The sequence below is a fragment of the Centroberyx gerrardi genome, chromosome 14, assembly GCF_048128805.1.
Source record: "Centroberyx gerrardi isolate f3 chromosome 14, fCenGer3.hap1.cur.20231027, whole genome shotgun sequence".
Taxonomy (NCBI): domain Eukaryota; kingdom Metazoa; phylum Chordata; class Actinopteri; order Beryciformes; family Berycidae; genus Centroberyx; species Centroberyx gerrardi.
The window spans coordinates 20840701-20860805 of record NC_136010.1 but is presented as its reverse complement, the minus strand read 5'-3'; the positions used below and the strand labels follow the sequence as shown (position 1 = coordinate 20860805).

Sequence of the window (20105 nt, the reverse complement as noted above, 5' to 3'; positions counted from 1 at the left end):
GTGGCCTGTTAAAAGCTGTTGCTTATGGACTGGTGGGAAAGATTATGTGTTAGATAGAGGAAATTTGACATTGGTATGATTTACAGTAGCCAAAGACACTGTTTAAACTTTCATATTTCACCTTTTTCAGTGTGTTTTTCAATGTGTTATACTATTGTCAACAACTTTGTCATATCTGTCCATATCTGTCATTGGTAATGCTAGCATGTCAGTTTCAACTGGACATTTACCTTATTGAGATGCTTCACATTTGGAGCTGAGGTCAGAGCGTCCAGGAAACACCTGAGAGAGAATGGAGAGTCACTGTGCAAATGTCAATTAAAGATTGGCTGTCAGACCTGGGATTAAAAAGTCAAAGGAGAACTTCTTCTCTCCAGCTCTCCTCACAGAGGAGTCCACATGGGGCAGTCTGGACTAGAAAATGACAAGTAAGCAGTGCTCTGATTGTGTCATACATAGTCAGGCTTTATGAACTTATCTCACCTTGGAACCATCCAAGCCCCAAATGGTGCCATTGTTCATTAAAAATCCATCTCTACAAGATAAATCTTAAACCTCGAGTCAGTCAGGATCCACACGTTGTCAGTCCATGCAGCAAGCCGGTATTCCCATCACTTCCTAAAGGCTATGAATAATATATAGAACACAGTGTTTCTTGGCTTCATACATTGTACTAAAGTCTTGTACACTATGCCACTTTCACCTCAGGAATTACATCCAGACTCTGCAATGCTTATTTCATGCAGTATCAGCTGCTGGACTCTCACCATCCCTCTCTACAGCTGCAGCTATACTGCATCACACAGTTACTGTTGTGCCTCTGCATTTCACTAAGACAAATTCCTGTGCATTTAGTAAACTTGGCGAACACAGAGTCTGATTCTGATCCTAAAATGCTTTTTTTTTGTGAGAAAAAGGGTTCACTCAGCACTTTATGGGTTGAAAGCGTATATTGTCAACAGTTGCCAACCATTATCATTACTGTTTGATTCATGCTCACTAAACAGATCAAATCCATTCATAATCCCTTTGTTTCAGAGAGAAATTTTTCATCATTAGCATGTACTCACAACCACACTGGGTTTTTCTCATGATGAAACCCCCTCTGAAGGGATAACAAACTCAATTCAGCTCCCTGTGGAGAATGCAGCTAACTCGAGCGCTTTATTAAAATTTCAGCCACCAAATATTTATACAACAACCAGCGTTCATGAATCACAAATCTACGCAGATAGGCTCCCAGATGGAAGAGCACATAAATGAAAGAACAGAAGGCATGTGGGATAAGCTCCCTACCTGTCCTCTATTTTGACTGAATTGGGTCTAAATCTCACTGACAGCATCAAGGAAACAACAATAGCACTCATCTGCGGAAGAAAATAGCGATGGCGAAAGAGGCGGGAAAAGACAGAGAAACAAGAAAAGATTTGCAAAGGGGTTTAAACAGCTACGATGTTACATAAAAAGGAAATAGGTCGGGAACAGGGGAATCAGTGGGAATCTCTCCTCAGCGCAGGAATAAAGGAATATTAAAAAAGAAGATTCCCAAAGCAGAATTATGAATTTATGAACCCAGCACAACAGCAGCAGAGCCTGCTCGACGGGCTAAAATATTCTGCAACTTACTGATACCATGTACACAGCCAATAAGTGTGAGCATAACAAGAACACAGCTGGAAGCACAGAACAGAGCTTTAATTGCATTAAATATTCAAATGCAGTTGTATCAGCTGCCTTCGCTAACTACAACAGATAATAACTCATATTTTGTGGCAACCTGCTTTGGTTTTTCAAGAGGTAACACGTGCTAATAATCCTTGTGCAACCTTGTGAACATCCTGGACAGCATCCACAGAGTCGATGAATACAGGCATCTTGTTACATTGCTGCTATTTGCAGAATGCTTTGTATTCAGCACCCATGAATATGACATTACACTCCTGCAGTTCATTTGAGAAGATGCTCCTCTTTGTCTTGTGCTTGCACGACAAACTGGTGAAGAGTTCTGCCTCAGTAAGAAGAAGAAAGAACAAATTTACATTTCAATTTAGCAGCTGGTAATTAAGCTACACAGCAAAGCTTGGTCTGTACAGTGTGACTCAAGTTAATTGTAGATTAAAAATAAAAACCTCCCACATTATCAGCGAGAAAACTCCCCATATGGCAAAAGAGGGAAAAGTTGTTGCTCAAATACCACTGTCAGCATTGATTTGCTCTTCAAAAAGCAGCATTCTCTTTTGTCAATTCAATCTGCTGCATTATTCAAATCAAGTGATATCTATGATGATGTGATGAAGGCAAGTTTAGGCAACTGAATGTCAGCAGTTTATGTCTGTAATAATGAGCTCTTATTTCTCTTCATGAGCACTATGCCCCAAGCTGGTTGCTTTTTTTTTACTGCTCAGAAGGAGCAGTAAACTTTGTTTAACAAAATTTCATTATCATAATTCCTCTAGACACCGTGTGATATGCCATTAAACATAAACAGACCACGGAATACCTTCGCTGTCTGTTGCCTTTAACTTCACATCACTTCTTCCTAATTCAATAGCTGGACTATGGCGAAACAGCAAATGAACTGGATGAGAAGCTTATATTATTCACCTTAATTATTGTTGTCTGCAAACTGAAATCTTTTTTCCAGCTGTTATGTTGGTATCATTTGCATTAATGTGAAGAGTTACTAGTTTGTAACACATGAGCTGGACTCAAACGGACATAATTGTTTGCTATTCCTTTCATATGATATAAACAATTTAGTAATACAAACCTATTTTTAAGACTGATTAGGGCGGGTGCTGCAAACAAACAAGGACAGTGAAAAGTTGTCCGACTGATGAAAAAGTAATGCAGTGATACAGTACGTATGTCATGCTCTTTCACTTTCATGATGTACAAGTCCAAATAGAGCACTGATCCTGTCGTTAAATGGCACTGTGTGGGTTGCCACCAATTGTCCAATCTCACAGGATAGACTCCCTATTAAAAAGCAGCAGCTGGAAAATGAGCAATCTGAATGAGGGAGCCCAAGTGAGACATTACTGTGGAACGTGGGAAAGAGAAATGGTTTGCAATTTTCTTCTCCCACCTAAGACACACACGCACGCACGCACACACACACACACACACACACACACACACACACACACACACACAAACATAAACTCCCTCTATGGGCCCAGGCATCCTCTGTGCCTCATACATGAGCCTGTAACTTGTGTTTCAGTTTAAGCGACCCGTAGAGACGCCCCATGAATACACCTACAACCATTAATAAAGACATCCAGAATCCAGTGAGTCAAGGAAGGGAATTACACCACAAACTTTCTGAGGTGTTTGTTTTATTGGCTATGACACGGAAGATTGGGATATGTCAACACAATTGTGAAAAAAAGACAATTTAGATCGGTTTAAGCATACAATATCTGTATTATTGGGATGGATGAGGTACAAATGCTCTATTTGCTGGTATTGCTGAGTCGGCAAGCAGTTACAGTTAAAAGCTCACATTCATTTCAAGCCAGTGATATAATTAACTTAATATTAAAAGGAGCCATTTACTGCTTAGCTTTGTAAATCCTAGCATTCATTCTTAGAATAAAGTCGGCCACATCTTTGCAGCTGTATCATGTCGGCAACAATGTACACAAGTCTTACCTGAAAGCCATTTACTACAGCTACAGTAGTGCGAGTTGGTAACAAGGCAGATAAGTTGAAAGAAAATAAAGTTTTGGGTTGTGCCTTTGAAATGGACTTTCGGTTGTTTTGATGATGTATGGTCTCTCCCATCCAAATGATAAAGGCTAATTATAATGGGGAATGGGAACATGGCCAGAGGAGTCTCCTGGCTTTATCTTTCTGAGGGTAATATTTCTGTGGGTTTGTCTGAAATGTCTGAGAGAAAGGTCATGCAGACAGGAAGAAAGTGTGAAAAGAAAGAAGAAAAGGAGGGAGGGGGGGAGAGAGGGGGGAAGGTTATTTTCAGCCGTGATAGAGTGGGGGAAAACAACCATCTTCATTTGGTGTTGAGGAGACGCACTGCTGTTACTGCAAGACAACATGCATTTGATGAAATGAAACGCATCGATCCAGGACCATTGGACATCAGGCTCAGGCTCATTTCAAGCTGGCACAATAGACCCTTTTTTCCATGAATAAGAATCAGTGTTAATGTCCAGGCAGTTTTACTGAGAACTCTGGGTAGAATACAAGTTCCTGATAGAGATGGGCTGTCTCTCTCACTAAAGAAGACATCTTCCGGTATTTTCAAACAGTAAGCAGTCTATTCAATTTACACTCAGTCCGTATCCTTTGACCTATTTCAGCATATTTATACTACAGCAGATTATGAGAGAGTATCTTGGCAAAAGGCTTTCAAGTATATTCACTGGGGACTCGAAGCTGAACCAGCAATGTTCCACCAACTTCATATTTTAGCACAGTGTGTGGCATTTAAAAAGACTAGCTCGGGCTTATCAGGGAGCTTTTGGGATTAATAAGAGTGAGACCAAGAGAAAGCATGACTCGTTTCCCTGGGGCTTGGATAAATGAATCTGTCATTGGTCAGTCCGGGTGATTCATGGGTTTGCTGGCCACTTGTTGGTTCCCAGAATAGCCATGTTTGCTTGTAGTACCAGATGTTATACTTCTGCCTCTTTCAGGGCTTTCTTGGAACATTACAGGTGAAGAGAGACCTTGGAGTACACATGTGTATTGCAAGGATATGATGGATTTGAAAATCCTCCCTGAAGGGACCACAGTTGTCCACTTCATGCTGATATTATAGCAGCTGTGGGTTAACCTTTGGCATGCAATACAGCAGCCACAGCAGGTAGAGAAAACAGACACCACATTGTCTGTGCAAAGGGTAGAGTCTATTCAACTTCACAGAATTCAGCTACTTTCCCACGTGGAAATGTTCTTTCATGACACAAAGTTCAATTACTGTAATAGTCTGAATCAGCTACTTTAAAACTCAATTGACTCCAGCCTAACCAAAGCCGAATTTGAATGTAACTGAATCAGAATTTAATCTAATCTCACGAGGTTGCTGCCAGCCCTCAGCAAGGGTATTATGTGAATTACACATCACACAACGAATATAGTGAATATAGCAGAAGCTGACAGAGGGATGGAGATTTAAGTGCAGGGATGTTTGCTTGTTGCGGAGAAGGCTCGTTAATCCTAATTAGTGCCCCACACTAATGAAGCCATTAGCCCTGTTGTGGAGCCAGAAGCACTTTTGGCCAAGCTGCTGCTGCTGCTGCTGCTATCCATGCACTTGTTGTCATCTTGTCCTGTTTTACCTTCATGAGCGGCCTCTAATAAGAGAATACAGCTCAATATCATGCACTTTAATGTGCCAATCATGCTGTTTTTTATCGATTGTCACAGGCTATACTATATTAGATCTAAATCTAAATCTAAAAATCTAAAGAGCTCTGACCCTCATTATACACTGCAATACCCCAACTGATTGCATTTCACATGCCGCCACTGCCATGTCAATGCTGCCTTTGTGAAATTATATACATTAACCACAAATTGATTCTTGCATTAGGTGATTGTAACTCTGCATAGCATCAACTTTTGTAGCTGTGGTTTGAAAGGACATTTGTTTGTACATGAGAGGAAGGGTGACAGTTGGCCTGTAGGCTGAATAATTATTAATCTATGGGGGACCCAAACCACTAATGAATAAAAGATTGTGTTGCTTGCTTGGCAGTGGATCTGCCCATACTGCATGCTGGTGGGTAATGAAAGTCACTGGGGAAACTGTTTGGCAATCAAGCATCATCATGAGGTGGCCAAGTGTGCTACTAAATCAAACAGATGCCAAAGCACAACATAAAGTAAAATAATTCATAAGTGAATTTCATTATCACAGTCTTTACATAACCTTGTCATCGGTTATGTTCCCACTGCTCTTCAATGCAAAGTACTTAGAATACAGCAACAGCAATAGGTTGAATGTAGAAAAGAACGATTTAATGTTATGACTGCAAACATTTTATCAATCCCAAATCAATCCACTAGGCTGATGTTGTTGCTGTTGCTGCGTAAGAAACCTTTTATTCATTTATTCACTTGTTTCAACCAAATCATACCGAACCCAGTTTGACAGCCGACATTCTCAACCGTCTTGATGCTCAAGTCTCAGGAGGAACATCATGACTGCACTTGCTGTCTCACAAAAGATTGCTCCCTTCCTGCCCCGGTGCTCAAAGAAACTCCATCAAATAACAGCCTCTGCATTGCCTAGGGGCTCTGCAGCCTCACGGCACCTGTGTCTGTTTTGGAATTGGTCGGGCAGTAATGTGCATCTCCTCAGATCACGCCCGGTGTACTCCAATATCCCATCGCCTTCTTTTTCTCCATATTGATCGCCGCCCCTCCTTCTCCTCCGCTAGTAATCACTGGCTGGCAGTGAGAGGGAATGACAGCAGTTCCCCCGCTTGCATTGTGCATACGGATGAGATGCAATCTGTCTGCCATCTCCAGCTGGAAGTGCTATCTGGCGGCTGTGGGGCACAGGAGGGGAAATAACTCTGTTCTGTTCAATCATTGTTCGCTCTGGGTCCGGGTCTCTTGGACAGCGCTAAGAGCCGTAACATTCTCCTTTCACACACTCAAAGAGGAGCCTGTCCTTTAGATGAGCAGTATCCGTTCAGAGTTTCGAATTTCAGGTGATAGTCTCAGCGACCACTGGCCTCTTAGTGTCCAGCATTGGTCTGGTGTGCAGAGGGCTTATTTTCTCAATGATAGAGATGATTTTCAAAAGTTTCCAGTTGCCAGATCGCGACTGAAATTGCAATTCTGTATAGAGGGTCTGGATATTCGAACCTCAAATTGGTAATCTGCAGAGAGTAGCAGAGATGAAAGAAGTTCAAACTCGGATGTGACACCATGTGTGTTCGCCGCCACGGGATCTAATGCAGTGTATTTCTCTGCAGCGAGACCGAGAGGCTTGTTAAAGCAGCTTTTTCTGTGGGGAGTTCGATTGAAGATTCAGACTGTTTGCCATGTACATTTAAGATTCTGTCTGAGTGGCTCAACTTCAAAAAGAAATGCAGCGCCAATTCACAGTACACCCACCAGTCACTGTCAGAGCCTCCCATGCTTCTCTTTGCCTGACAGCTTTGGAGATCTTTTCTCCATCTCCCTCGCAGATTTTGATGGAAGCGTGATCATGATCTGTTCTGAGTGGCAGCATCAATTTTAAACAGTCGAGATTCAGAGTGGATGGAGATTAATTGCTCATTTTTTCCCCCTCTTGCTACCTTTCTCTTCTCGTCTCATTGATGTCAAAACAAAAATCTCTTGATATTTTTACAGTAGGGCTTTTCTCAACTGCTTTCCACAGCGTTGCCGCTGGTTTACTCATTGTTGCTTGATAAAAAACTTTCAGTAGCTGTGGTAAAACTCAAACCCAGTGTATTATTCAGGGATGTAACTGTGGGTGTCTGCTTTCTTCCTCTGTGCACTGGAGCCACAGACGGTCCGCAATGAGACTGAGATATAGGACACATGATGTTGCCTCTGTCGTGTGCGCTTTGTTGTCAAGCAAAACTGCGTCTTATGAACTTCCCAAATCCCAACCAGAATAGACAGGAGTTAGCGGATGTGTATTATTAAAGCAAAAGGGAGCGACAGTTGTTCAGATTCAAACGCGACAAACCTCACGGCTAGTTAGAAACACGGTGTCGACTCCAGTGGGTTCTGATGTTTTTGAGTTATCCCCTCGCCTCGTCCTCTCTCCCTCACCGACTCTCGCCCTCTCTCACTCTCTCTCACGCATTCTCCATTTGCACCCCGAATGTTCTCTTTCCCACCGTCTGACAGTTACACATAATCCAAGCGGGACACGAGCGGAACTTCTATTTCATCAAGTTATAAATTAGTGCTGATGCTTACTTATAATTAGCTTTCACTTTAACTGCACATTAGTTTAATAAAATGTATGGTAGGCAGTACTTATGCAATGCAATTCAAGTAGGAACCATAATGATGCGTGTGAGACAACTTTAAGATGTTTTCACAAGTGGGTTTGTCTTGTTATTAGTTGGTGAGGGGGTGGGGGAGGATGTCAATGTGTGTCAGTGGGCTCTGATCTGCAGCTAGAGGGGGGGTTATCAGCAATATCTTCTCCACAGAACAAAGCACTCCTTCCCTTTGATGGCAGTCCTAAGTTAGGAAACATGATTAAAGTGCTCTACTTTCTGCTAATCCTCTAAGGGGAAACTTGATAAATCTACTGAGCACTAAAAAGGACATGGAATGGGACGGAGGCGAAAAAGATAAAAGGGGATGGGAAGAGTGCTTTTCCAATTGTGTCTTGTCACTCATTCGTTCCATGTTAAAGGTCACTTCCAAAGGATGTATTTGGTAATTACTGAGGGAATAGGTTCAGCCAAACGCATCTAAATAATTTCCTCCCAGGTTGTCTCATCCTCGCTGTCTCGGCGATGAAAAGAGACACGCATCACATCTTTCTCTTATCTTTTCAGACTCCATGGTAAATGTTTTTCATGAAAACTGAAGTGCTGTTCTTTGCAGTTATCATCCTCATCCTGCTTCTCAACACGACTCTCTCTTCTCCTGCACCCCGAAAACCGTTTGCGGCTGTTTTAGTCTGTTTTAGTTTAGTTGTAACTGTTTCTCACTTCTTCTGAGTGAGTTCATTATTTGTGTTGTGGCTAAGCAGATGTCTTTTGTTCCAGGATTTGCGTGTTACATAATAAGCATAATCTCCCACATCTGGGTGGTATGCAACATGATGAGGTACACCTGCATGCTCCCAAATCACACAGGTCCCGGTACTGTAGTGATTTAAGACACTGCGCACACGCAACTCACTCTGCATTTATAATTCAGAGCTGAAAAAGACAGGATGTGTCTGTGGCAAGCCCAATTACATATAGTTGGGACGTATTACATCATCTGTATATGCACCGCTGCTCCTGGAGAGGATGTATCATTTCCCTGCTCTTGTCATCCGGTACCATATTACATACTCTATAAATGTCAGAGGTTTTTAATGTGCATCTGTGCTTTCTCAGGTCTGTACTGCCAAAACTGGTAGGACTTAGCATTTGAGCTATTCATCTCCATTCAGCCTACAATCCAACCTTACTCAATGAGCAGAGGAAACAAATGGCCCCATTTGAGAGGTAATGGATTGTAGTGCTGACTGGCTGTAAACGTCAGAGAATGTCGTCCGAATTATGAGATAAGACAACTATTAAGTGGAGGATTCTGCCTTCTACAACTAGGATCTATGACTTATTTTCTGTATTAGCTAATGGGTCGCTTTGTCTCAGTTTTGTAGCTTGCCAAGACAATTGACGCTGAGTGCTGTCTTTTGTGTAATGGAAATAGTCTGAACTCAAGAGGCTAATTCAATAACTCAGCATACTGTGGATTCTGTACACCTGCTGCATTGATAAGACTGCTATCTGTTCTGGTGGTATCTAACGCACACATCAACAGTGCATTTGCTATGAAAAGCTACTATAAATCACAAAAACCTTGTCTGCACAGTAACGCAACATTAGACTAACAATAGCAGGAGGTCTCTTATCCCCTCTGTCCATGTCTCTCTTAATAAAAAAACAACTCCATTTCAGAATATAATAATAATCATGTTCTCTAAAATTTCAAAAAATCATAATTCAGTCTCTGTGCCTCTGAGCCAATCATTCCATCTTTGCCAAACGCCGAGCCGGTCTGTGCATATTTTACACATGCGAGCTGTCCCAGATTCATGAAAAAGCCTGCTGGCTGATGCCATGTCAAAGAATTAAGGAGAAAAATTGAGAAAAATAAAGTGCATGCATCCCCTGCAGGGTCAGAAGGGAAAGAAAGGGGAGAGAGAGACGGCAAAAAGAGGCTGTTTGAGAGGCTGAATGGCTCTTTGGTTTTGAGGAGACGGCCACAGGATAAGCCGGTCACGTTTCCTCTCAGCCTCTGTCATGCCTCGGAGCCTCCTGGCATGCCTCTGAACTCCAGCACTGAGTCACCTGGCCGCCACAAGTCAGCACCTCCACTATAAAGAGAAGAGCACAGGGGGCCAGGGAAATGCAGGCTCTCTCTCGCTCTCTCTCTCTCCCTCTCTCTCCCTTTTTCTTATTCTTCATCCACCATCCCCCCTCTCATTTTCCCTCTAATGAAGCGCCTACACCAGACGGCAGAAAGAACACACGTAGGTGTTCCTCCACAATTCATTATTGTGTTTTCCTTTAGCAAATCCCTTTTCATTTCAATAAAAAAAACATGTGATAAAGGGTTAATTCCCAGACATAGCACTTCAGAGGATGGGCTTATTATTAACAACAAGGATGAGAAGAGGAGGAAGTGTCAGCAGGCCTGCACTGTATCTGCTGTCTCTCTGTACCTAATGCTTTGATGATCAAATGCCCCCTAGTGGTTTGATCTAGTCAACGGCAGATGAAATCCTCTGTCATCTTCTTTCAACAACCACTACTTTATCGTGACAACTCCACATCACTGTTTTTTCTCATCTATTAAAAATGCATTCACCCTCAAACATTCACCTGCATATTAAAACATCTATTGTCAACGCCGGGCCTTTAATCCCACACTCTGGGAGAGCCGTTGTTCTTGACCATGCCACAATTAGTTTTTCTATGTGAACACCATCTTGCCCCCAATATCCCAAATCTCTGCCAAAGGCATTAATGTAAATGTTGTTCTATGAATGAAGACCAGATATGGAAAATAATGGATGTTAGTGGCCTGGTTTTGGGAAGGAATCCATTCAGCTATACAACATGCTTTGTGTTCCCAGCCACAAAGCCCAGTCCCATGGGAGATGGTGTCCAGGGAATAGTTACGTTCTGTGTGTGCCAGAATCAATAGATTTGCAGCATCAAACGCACATGCAAACACAACAAGAAGGTTCCCCTATTCCTTTGTAGCCAGTGAGCATATGGGGAACCCTGGATCAAGCATGTCAGGTGATATACCCTGACACTTCCTCAAGAGGCCTTGTGACGACAGAACAATGAGAGGCAGCTTTTATGTAACCAACCCTGCAAAGTCAGCCATAAAAGCCAAAAAATATATCAATCACAGGGCACTGACACACCCATCATCACAGAGCAGCGGGGCCGGGCGGTGAAACAGGAGATCCCTCTAAAGTAGGCCATCAACTATTCATGCTGTTGTGATACACCTAGACCTATCAGGTGTGATGAGGTCTGTACAGATTCAGCCTGGCAAACTGCAGTCTCTGCTGCTTTGCCTTACAAGAATCACAGCAGGCCGTGGCGATGCTCATCCTCCCACCAGCCTTGTGAGGGGGAAGGAGTCGAGCAACGCCTCAGAGCCATTACAGAGATTGCTCAGAGGGAAGACTGTCTCCATGCATATTTCATGAAGGTATTCCAGTTTTAGGATAATTCATCAGCTGTTTTAGTAAGGCTGGGGAGAGGCACACAGGACGGCCATGGTATCTAGATCAAGAATAACACTCTATACCATTAAGGATTGCTGTACCTTTTAAAAATTAATCAATGCACTGACTGCTAATTATCGGAGTAGTTGCGGTTTCCCTGTAATGACTTTACTGACTTGTTCCCATAAATGATACAGCATAAAGAGGGCTTTGCAAGCTATCTATCCAGACAGCTTGTGCAATCTGTTGTTCACTCAGAAGCAAAGAGCAGTGACAAGCTTCCAAGCTGTGATGTTGGCATTGCAAAAGCAAACAGTGAAGCCAGCCATGGAACGGATGAAACAGCCACGAGCCTGAATTGTTAGTGATTTATTATATAAAACAAGGAAAACACACAGTTTTATAACACACTCACAAATTCAATCTATTTCCCTTAATTCTATGCATTCACACAGCTCTCAAACTTGAAGGTGCTTTATGCATAGTGCCTGGTTAATAACACTACTAGTCCATAAATAAACCATGTTAAATTGGCAGTAATCATCTACTTTTTAATTAAACTTTATTTTGGGAATCGAGGACGTGCACAGACTTATCAAGAGGCAGCTGCTCAGTCCAAAATAGGATATCTCCTCCACCATGCACACACACACACACACGCACACGCACGCACACCCACATACACACATACACACGCACACACACACACACACACACACACAATCCGAATGACTATGATTTTGATAGATAACATTGATATTGACATTGATATTGTATGCAGTAATGCGTCAGAAGGTTTGCACATGAGACTCTGAAACAAACATGAAATCAACCCATCAGTGCATTTACTATGACTGTGTTTAATAGAGTTAGTGTTTAAAATAAGCATGAACTTGACACCAAAAGATACAGAAGATCTATTGTTTTACACTATTGTCTATGGTAATATTAATCTATAACATTGCACTCAGTCCTTCAGTATTGTTACCATGTGAACAGTATGTGCCAAATTCTGGATGTAGTGAAGCATTGCACTTGTAAATTCACAAAAAACAAAAAAAACAAAAAAATCTATGCATTACAAATCCATCTATGTGCAGATTTGTTCTTGAACATGAAAATCTATGAAATTACTTTCATAGCCCCAAAACATGTAATTTACTAGTCATTTTATACCTGATTTGAATTGGGGTCCTGGTTCCCATACTGGGATTTGAGTATGTAACGGTCCTGGAGGTATAGTGATAGTAATCCAAGAAAGAATACAGGGATTAGGCAAGAATTGGGTGAATTGGGGAGAGGAGGCAAAAAATAGCCCAAACAGGCAAGATAACTGAGGAGGAGAATGACTTCCTAAGGCACCAGTAATCTCTGTGTTCATTTGACAGAGATGTAAGTTGGCTGCTTAACGATAAGAGGTCTTTCCATTGATGTCAAATACATGGGCACTGAATGTCCATATGATTCCTGAAGCTGCGGTTGTAATCAGTACGGCCAAAAGGGTACGTTCCCTGGAAGAGCATGGGACAGGGGCTTGAGCAGTGGTTAGACCCCACCTGGTGCTTACTGGGAGCATTTCCAATAGTTCTCCATGAGGCTTTGTAAGCTTTGAATTTGAGCAACATAAGCAGCAATATGGCACTTCAGCTAGATTTTGTGGAAATGTATCCAATATTATGCTGTGAGAAGGTGTTGTGGGATAGTCCATCGCTTGCCTCAGCTTTAAAGCTTTACAACAATTCATCACTAAACATCCGATAAATATTCAAGCTTGAAAATTGAACATGTTAACATATGTGCACAAATGGTAAAAAGGAAATATATTAAAATAAGGAAGGCTACATTGAAACGGGAAACCTCTGCTCCCCAAGTTTGAAATGTACTTTCAAGTTGTCTCAGAAACACTGTGTCCTAATACTTGTTGCACCTGCTGTAGTAGTTGAATACGGTGCGGTCTATCCATCTGCGGAACTTGGACACGGCGGTGTAGACTCCGGGGTACTGGGCGTCAGCGCAACCTTTTCCCCAGGACACCACGCCATAGACCCGGCCTTCACATACCAGCGGACCTCCAGAGTCTCCCTGAAACAGCAGGAACGTACTTAAGTTTGCGCATACAAATAATTTGGCCTGGTTGGCTGCTCACGTAGGTCACATTAAACATAACATACTGTATACAAAACGTATAGAAAAAAAATTCAAGAGTAGAAATGTAGGAACAAGACTCTTTTCTGTACAGTATGCACATGGTCTCTGTTGGAGCCTGACTGGTTGCACTGACAGGAGGCTATGGAAGTCAGTAATAGCAAAACAAGGAAAAACAAAAATATATACAGATCTAGAGGATATTGCACTGGGATCTGAGTGTTTTGAACACTGCAAGGGAATAAAAGAAGAAAAAAGCTGTACATATGAGTATAATACACTGTATTAATATCGAACTATACAGTCAGAAAGGAATTGAGTGTATAAGATCAGAATGATGGGATCTTTCAGACTATTTCAGACCTGAGCAGTCTTGCAAAACCTCAAAGGAAACATCATGTCTTGACTCAAAACAATCTTTGGATCTGTCCAGATGGCGACCATACACTACAGAACAGGCCGTGGTCTTACCTTACAGGCATCTTTTCCTCCAGCACTGTAACCAGCACAGATCATGTTGGCTGTGATGTTGCCGTTGAAGGACTCGCTGCTGTTGCATTTTTGCGTGGAGACGATGGGGAGCTTGACCGTGCGGAGGGAGGAGGGGATCTGGCCCCCGCTGGAGCTGGTGAATCCCCAGCCCGACACCCGGCACACTCTGCCCTCCGCTATGGAGGCGCTCTGCCTGGGCAGCGGGGCGATGGCCACAAAATTGTTCAGGTAGACCGGGGCCTTGAGCTGGAGAGACGGTGGACAATGTGAGGACCCAGCTGAACCGCATACTGAGATACAGTAGAACAAAGTGACACCCTCTCTCTCTCCCATATAGAACTACACCAATATCAGTTATGCCTTAGATAAGTGATTTCATATCAGACATACTAAGTAGTGAGAGACTTGGACTGAAAAAAAAACTTTTCTGCATATTACAGTGGCTGTTGACATACTAGATGATGCATAGTAGCCTTATGCGTGCTGTACCTTTATAAGCATGATATCGTTGTTGTTGGTGGCGCTGTTGTACTGAGGGTGCGGTATCAGAAGGTGGGGGATGAAGAACTGCTCTGTCCCCTCATACGTGCTCAGAGAGTAGTCTCCTGCCACGATCATCATTTTATCCACCCTGAGGATGAAAGAAGAAGATTACAGTCACTATGATGGAGTGCAGGGATAATAATATAAGGTGTAAAATGGAAAATCTAAAATAAGTCTACATATGGTTCTCCTTATCAACGGTATGATACCTGACGAACAGTTTTGTCCATAGCAAATCAAGCCCATATAGAGGGTTTGACTGAGTGGGTTTTCAAAGGCCAATATCGATATTTTTAGACTGAAGTTGCCAATATTTTGTGCCTATATCCAAAATCTTAAAATCTGACCATTTTCATGGCAAAAAACTACAACTATTCAGTGTTTGCCCTTGAATTGTATTCTGAAAAGCTTTTAGACCATCATGGGACACAAGAACTTTCTACTGAAATTGAGACTGAATGAAATTCTTCTAGGTCGGTTAGCAGTTTCTTGAGGCAGTGTGACCCATCACACCTGTTCAATGATAGGGGAAACTCTGGGATACATTAGGCGTTTAAATAAATAATTAATTTATATTATATATATTATATTATTATATTATTATTATTATTATTATTATATTATATTAAAACTGAATAATTAATAACATAATTAAAGAGTTTCAGAGTGTTTTTCTGTAGCTGTGGTCAGGGAGGAACCTCCATCATATGGGAGGAAGACGACACTGGCTGGCCAATTTCCAATATTTAACAAAAGACCAATATCAGTTTTCCGTCATATCTGTCTGAATGAAAAAGACAACTCTGACCAAAGTGATCTGTGTCTTTCACCATGATCATCTTTACGAATTTAGATCATGAACATTGATATCCAGTCATTTTATTTATAGGAGTGCTTCCTTCTCACCCAAGCTGTTGCTGTTTTGGAGTCTGTATGAAAGTATGTCGTCAATTAGCCTCGAGGCCATCAGATGCCTGAGTCAGATTCCAGTGCCATGGAGCTCCACACACAATGCCCCTCATTGTGAGTGCTGTGCCTGTATCACTTTCATGTACTTTCTCTCAGCCTTGATAAGTTACAGAATTGACAACCTGATATGGCTCTGCCGTCTCCTGGATCTGCTAATGAAACCCTACATAATCGCACTTACACAGAAATGTCAAGCTGAGGTCACCTTGAGTCAATGGGCCTTTTATTGTTGCTCACAACTTCCTTAAAGTTATGTGACTAATGTTCTCAGAAAACATTACAGCGAAGCTAAATCAGGACAGCTGCGGAACACAAAGGTATATAGATTGTGTTGCAGTGAAGGTATGACTCAGCTTATTTTGCCAATTTAAATCAGGTTTGAGCATGTGACTGAGGAGAGATAATGCCTGATTTTCTATAATAAACACAGAAGCCAAAAGAGCAAACATGAACTCACCCAATATTACAGTGTGCTGCGGTGAGTACCCAGTATTTGTTTATCAAGGAGCCCCCGCAGAAGTGCTGACCCCTGGTCGTCTGTACTGACACGATGTACTTGATAGAGTGTGGGGCTGGTGCATATCCTCCCACTATGCGGCCCTGCATATGCTGCTGACCTGGGGTACAGGGAGAGAAAAATAAAAAAAGAGATTGGATTTCATCTTGGAGGTAGTAGCCCATAAGGGTCTTCCACAAACCACACGGAGCAAACACACTCACAAATTGTAACATCATTACTGCCGTTGCAGCGGCGGCATGAGCAGCACACAAGTCATAAAGAAAACACCAGAGGACTTTACCGCACAGATGCTCCTTGCTTTACAGATCAATAAAAAACAATCTCCGGGGTACATGGAATCACAGGGAGCATCAGTCGGGCCCAACTGTGGCCCTCATCATCTGTCTGATGTTAACACAGAGCTGGGGGATGACACATTGATTTGATTTTGCTTTCTACTCTCTACGGAGCAGTTTGAGTCCTAGATAGAGATTTCTAGGTTGAACCCTTTCTGAGAAAGCTGGAACATCTCTCATGCTGTTCTTCGGAGGATCAGAGGAGATCCCTCAGAGACTGAACCAAGTGAATCCTTGAAGCTTCCCGGAACTTCCTGAACTTCCCTCTAAAGCCTAACGCCTACGTCAGAGATCGTATACGATACTCCTATTTCAGCCACCCATATCACTATTAAGAGGTGAGTCCACGTATGAAAATACGCGGTGACTGAGATGTTCCAGACATAGAAACACCTGAGGGATGAAAGGAATACCCTCCATTACCTTCTCAGATATTGATCCCACGCTATAATTAGCAGTAGTGGTGCGTGTGAAGAGCATAAAAGGTCATTCTATACAATACAAACAGTATCTCTTGGGTGTGCGTGAAATCAACACACACAGAGAGGTGAATTTGAAGCCATTATGCAACAGTCTATTGGATCTCCTTTTGAACTTGATGGGCCTTGAAGGCATAACATGAAATTTTCACCATCAGGTGTTCTTTGTGGCTACTGTAGTTCGTAGTATTCTGTTAAATCATCACACGGCCATCTTGGTAGGAAAATAACAGGTGGTTGTAATAAATTAACAGGTGATTATAATCAAATCACTCAGCCAATGAGCTGTGTACATGGGTAAGCACTATATTGGTAGGAAATGTATGTGCCATCATGGGAATACTATGAATACACTGGAAATGTTTGTTGTATTTTAGTTATTTAATGGTGTATTCAAATGTTAAAATGTTGTTTTTCTTAAATCAAGTGACATAATCTGCCAGTGGGGTGAGCTAACATCTCTTGTTTCAATGCAAAGTGAACTGTTTTTTTCCAGATCGTCACCTTGTTTCAAGAGATTTGTCAAAACAAGCAACACTTGGAAACAAGTGAAATCATGCCACTACATTACCTTTTTTTTGTTTTTTACTCAAATACTACATACTACTACATTAAATGACTTGTTTTCATGGGATATTTTTGCAGTGCAGTGATAAAAATCATTTAGAGTAGCCTATAGTCTGCAGCATTGTCTCTGGTGAAAGTTAGCAGCTCTGTTTAGCCCCAGATTCTAGTCTGTTCAAGATGTTTATCGGAGTCTCCTTTCTCATTTTATCTCTTTGGCATAATTGTATTTCATAAAAGGGGGTGTTGGCCACAATTGTTATTAGCTGTCATCTGTTGTTCCTGAGGTTTCAAATTCTTTTCTCATGAACAAGTGTAATTTCTGTGAACTTTTAATTTCTAAGCCTCTTTATCTTAGGAGATATCTCTATTCTACTGTGCAATAATGTGTGTCACTGGGATTTTCACTGTGCAATTTAATCTATTATTATATGCTACTGAAGTTAAGTATCAACAACTGTTGACATAGCCTGATGTTGTTGTTCTATTACTGAGTTATTCTCAACTCTTCATAATATTTAAAATATAAAATCATAGATTTATATATCCCCTATATCTCCTGTAACCCTATTGCTGTGCTTGTGTGATTCATGATTCAAAGCAATAAAAAGCTCAGTCATGCCCAGATGGCCCTGAGTCAGCAAGTATTTTGTCAAAAGACCATCTCAAGGGAGTATCAGGACTAAACGTGCTATAGATCGCAGCCAAAAGGAATGTTTTTAAGAGTTGACAGAGGGGATAACAATCACAGATACACATTCAATTTATGAATAATGACCAACTGTAGGGGTACTCAAAATTATTTTGTTTGTCAGGATGTCCTAATCATAACAAAACAGTTGAGATAAGACGTCCCAACTTTCTCAGTAACTTTCCTTTTACAATCTCAGAACTGGTAACTGAACTCAGCTGCTCAACTTCACACAAAGCCCTGTCATGCATGCATAAATAAGCTCTAAAATGGAGATAGAGAGAGAAGCTTACTTACAGCTCATAGCCAGGAGTTCCAGCAGTATACATAGTAAAAGAGAGGGCAGTTCCATGGTGAGACAATGGGGAGAGCAGTCTACACGGAGAGAGACTTTACCTGTGTGCTACAGTAGTCTAATCTTAAATGGAAGGCATCTCACCAGCACTCTCGGGTTTCTTATAGTTCCAATTTCCGTTTCCATGGTCACCTTCTCGTACTAGAACAATATATAATTGAAGCTTGCACAGCACGCCCCCTTGCCTCACCTCTTTCTTGACCTTGTTAGGCTTTACTGTACTTTCATTGTTCAAATAATAATCCAGGCTATTGTTGGCCCATTCACTGTCACGTAAAAGGTGAGCGATACTCTGTGTTTACTGTAATGTCATCAAACTGTATACTCCAAGACTTCCTCGTGTAGAGTTTTATTGCATAACTGTGCGACCACTTTGATATACTATTCCTGCCAGGTATGCCCAATATCTGACATGGATCACCTGGTGAACGCTTTAGGATCAAAGCACCTAATGTGTAATAAATGGGCCGCTGTCACACTAAATGAAAAAGAAAAGATATGGAAACGGTCTCTGCAGCTCTTTATCATGGTACCGTCTCCCCTCATTGATTTCAGCAGAAAGTATTAATGCGTTTGTATCAGACCCGGCCGGGCCATTGGTGCTCCGCATCTATTCTAAGGCCGGGCGTCATTAAAAATGGAGCACGGCTCTGGCAGGTCTCATCAGTGCCACCATCCCTCTGTGGACTTCCTGACCTCAGCTGGCTAATGGCCCTCTCTGTGCCTGATACCGCGAGCTAGCTCATCTCTCTGGAGCTCATCTCTCTGTAGCTCTCTCATCCCCCGGGTGCTGACCACTGCCTTTTTTCCACATGACCCGCTCCTCAGTCCCCGTGCTGTCATCACTGCACATGGCCGCCGCCTCCCCTGCTCTCACATTCCTCTGTCTGGCACTGGAATCAAAAGTCGATGTATATCAGGCACCTCAGCGCTCTGACCCCTGAACTCTCCTCTGTGTCTCCAAAACATTGATTTACTGGGAGATTCAAGGCTGATTAAAAATAGAAGCTTTCCTTGTGTTTTTTAAAGTGGGACCTCTGCAGATAAAAGCCTGATGTGAATACTTTTGGGGCTGGCCTCATAGAGGAGGCTTAAAATACACCAGGAGAAGGCATTCATCTCTTCCATCTGAAGTACTTGATTTGTTACCTCTCTAATACTTGACGAAGATTATCATGGGCTAAACTCACTCATATTTCAATACCCTGAAATATACTTGAGGCATACAAGTAGTCTATTCTGTGTTGTTTCATTGTGAATGACCTACACTATCAACACCAATACCAGAAATTTATAGACATTAGAAAAACATTTTTGAAGTCACAAGAAATAATTCATGATTCTGTAACACAAATGCTTCACTGGAAAGGAGACATGAACACCCTAGGATAATCTTGGTTTACACTCTTCGGACTAAGGTGGCACAAAGCGATCATCATCACTGCCATTCTCCAACAATACTGCTGACCATCAGCATTAACCTACTGATTCAGTTTCTTCCTGGCGGAGCGCTTTGGTTACAAACCTACAGTTAGAAAACCTGATTTTCCCCCAAAACTGAAACATGCCACAATTAACAATATGCAAAATGATTTC

General features: G+C 41.9%; 1 protein-coding gene across 1 annotated transcript; it reads right to left on the bottom strand.

Moving 5' to 3' along the window:
- Positions 1–13327: 13327 nt before the first annotated feature.
- On the bottom strand, positions 13328–18506 carry LOC139914877 (trypsin). The gene is made up of 5 exons (XM_071903302.1): positions 18452–18506; positions 16023–16182; positions 14543–14684; positions 14033–14299; positions 13328–13498 (listed from the first exon to the last, which is right to left on the bottom strand). The coding sequence occupies exons 1-5, from the start codon at positions 18504–18506 to the stop codon at positions 13328–13330; spliced, it is 795 nt and encodes a 264-aa protein (XP_071759403.1).
- Between the last annotated feature and the right edge of the window lie 1599 nt (positions 18507–20105).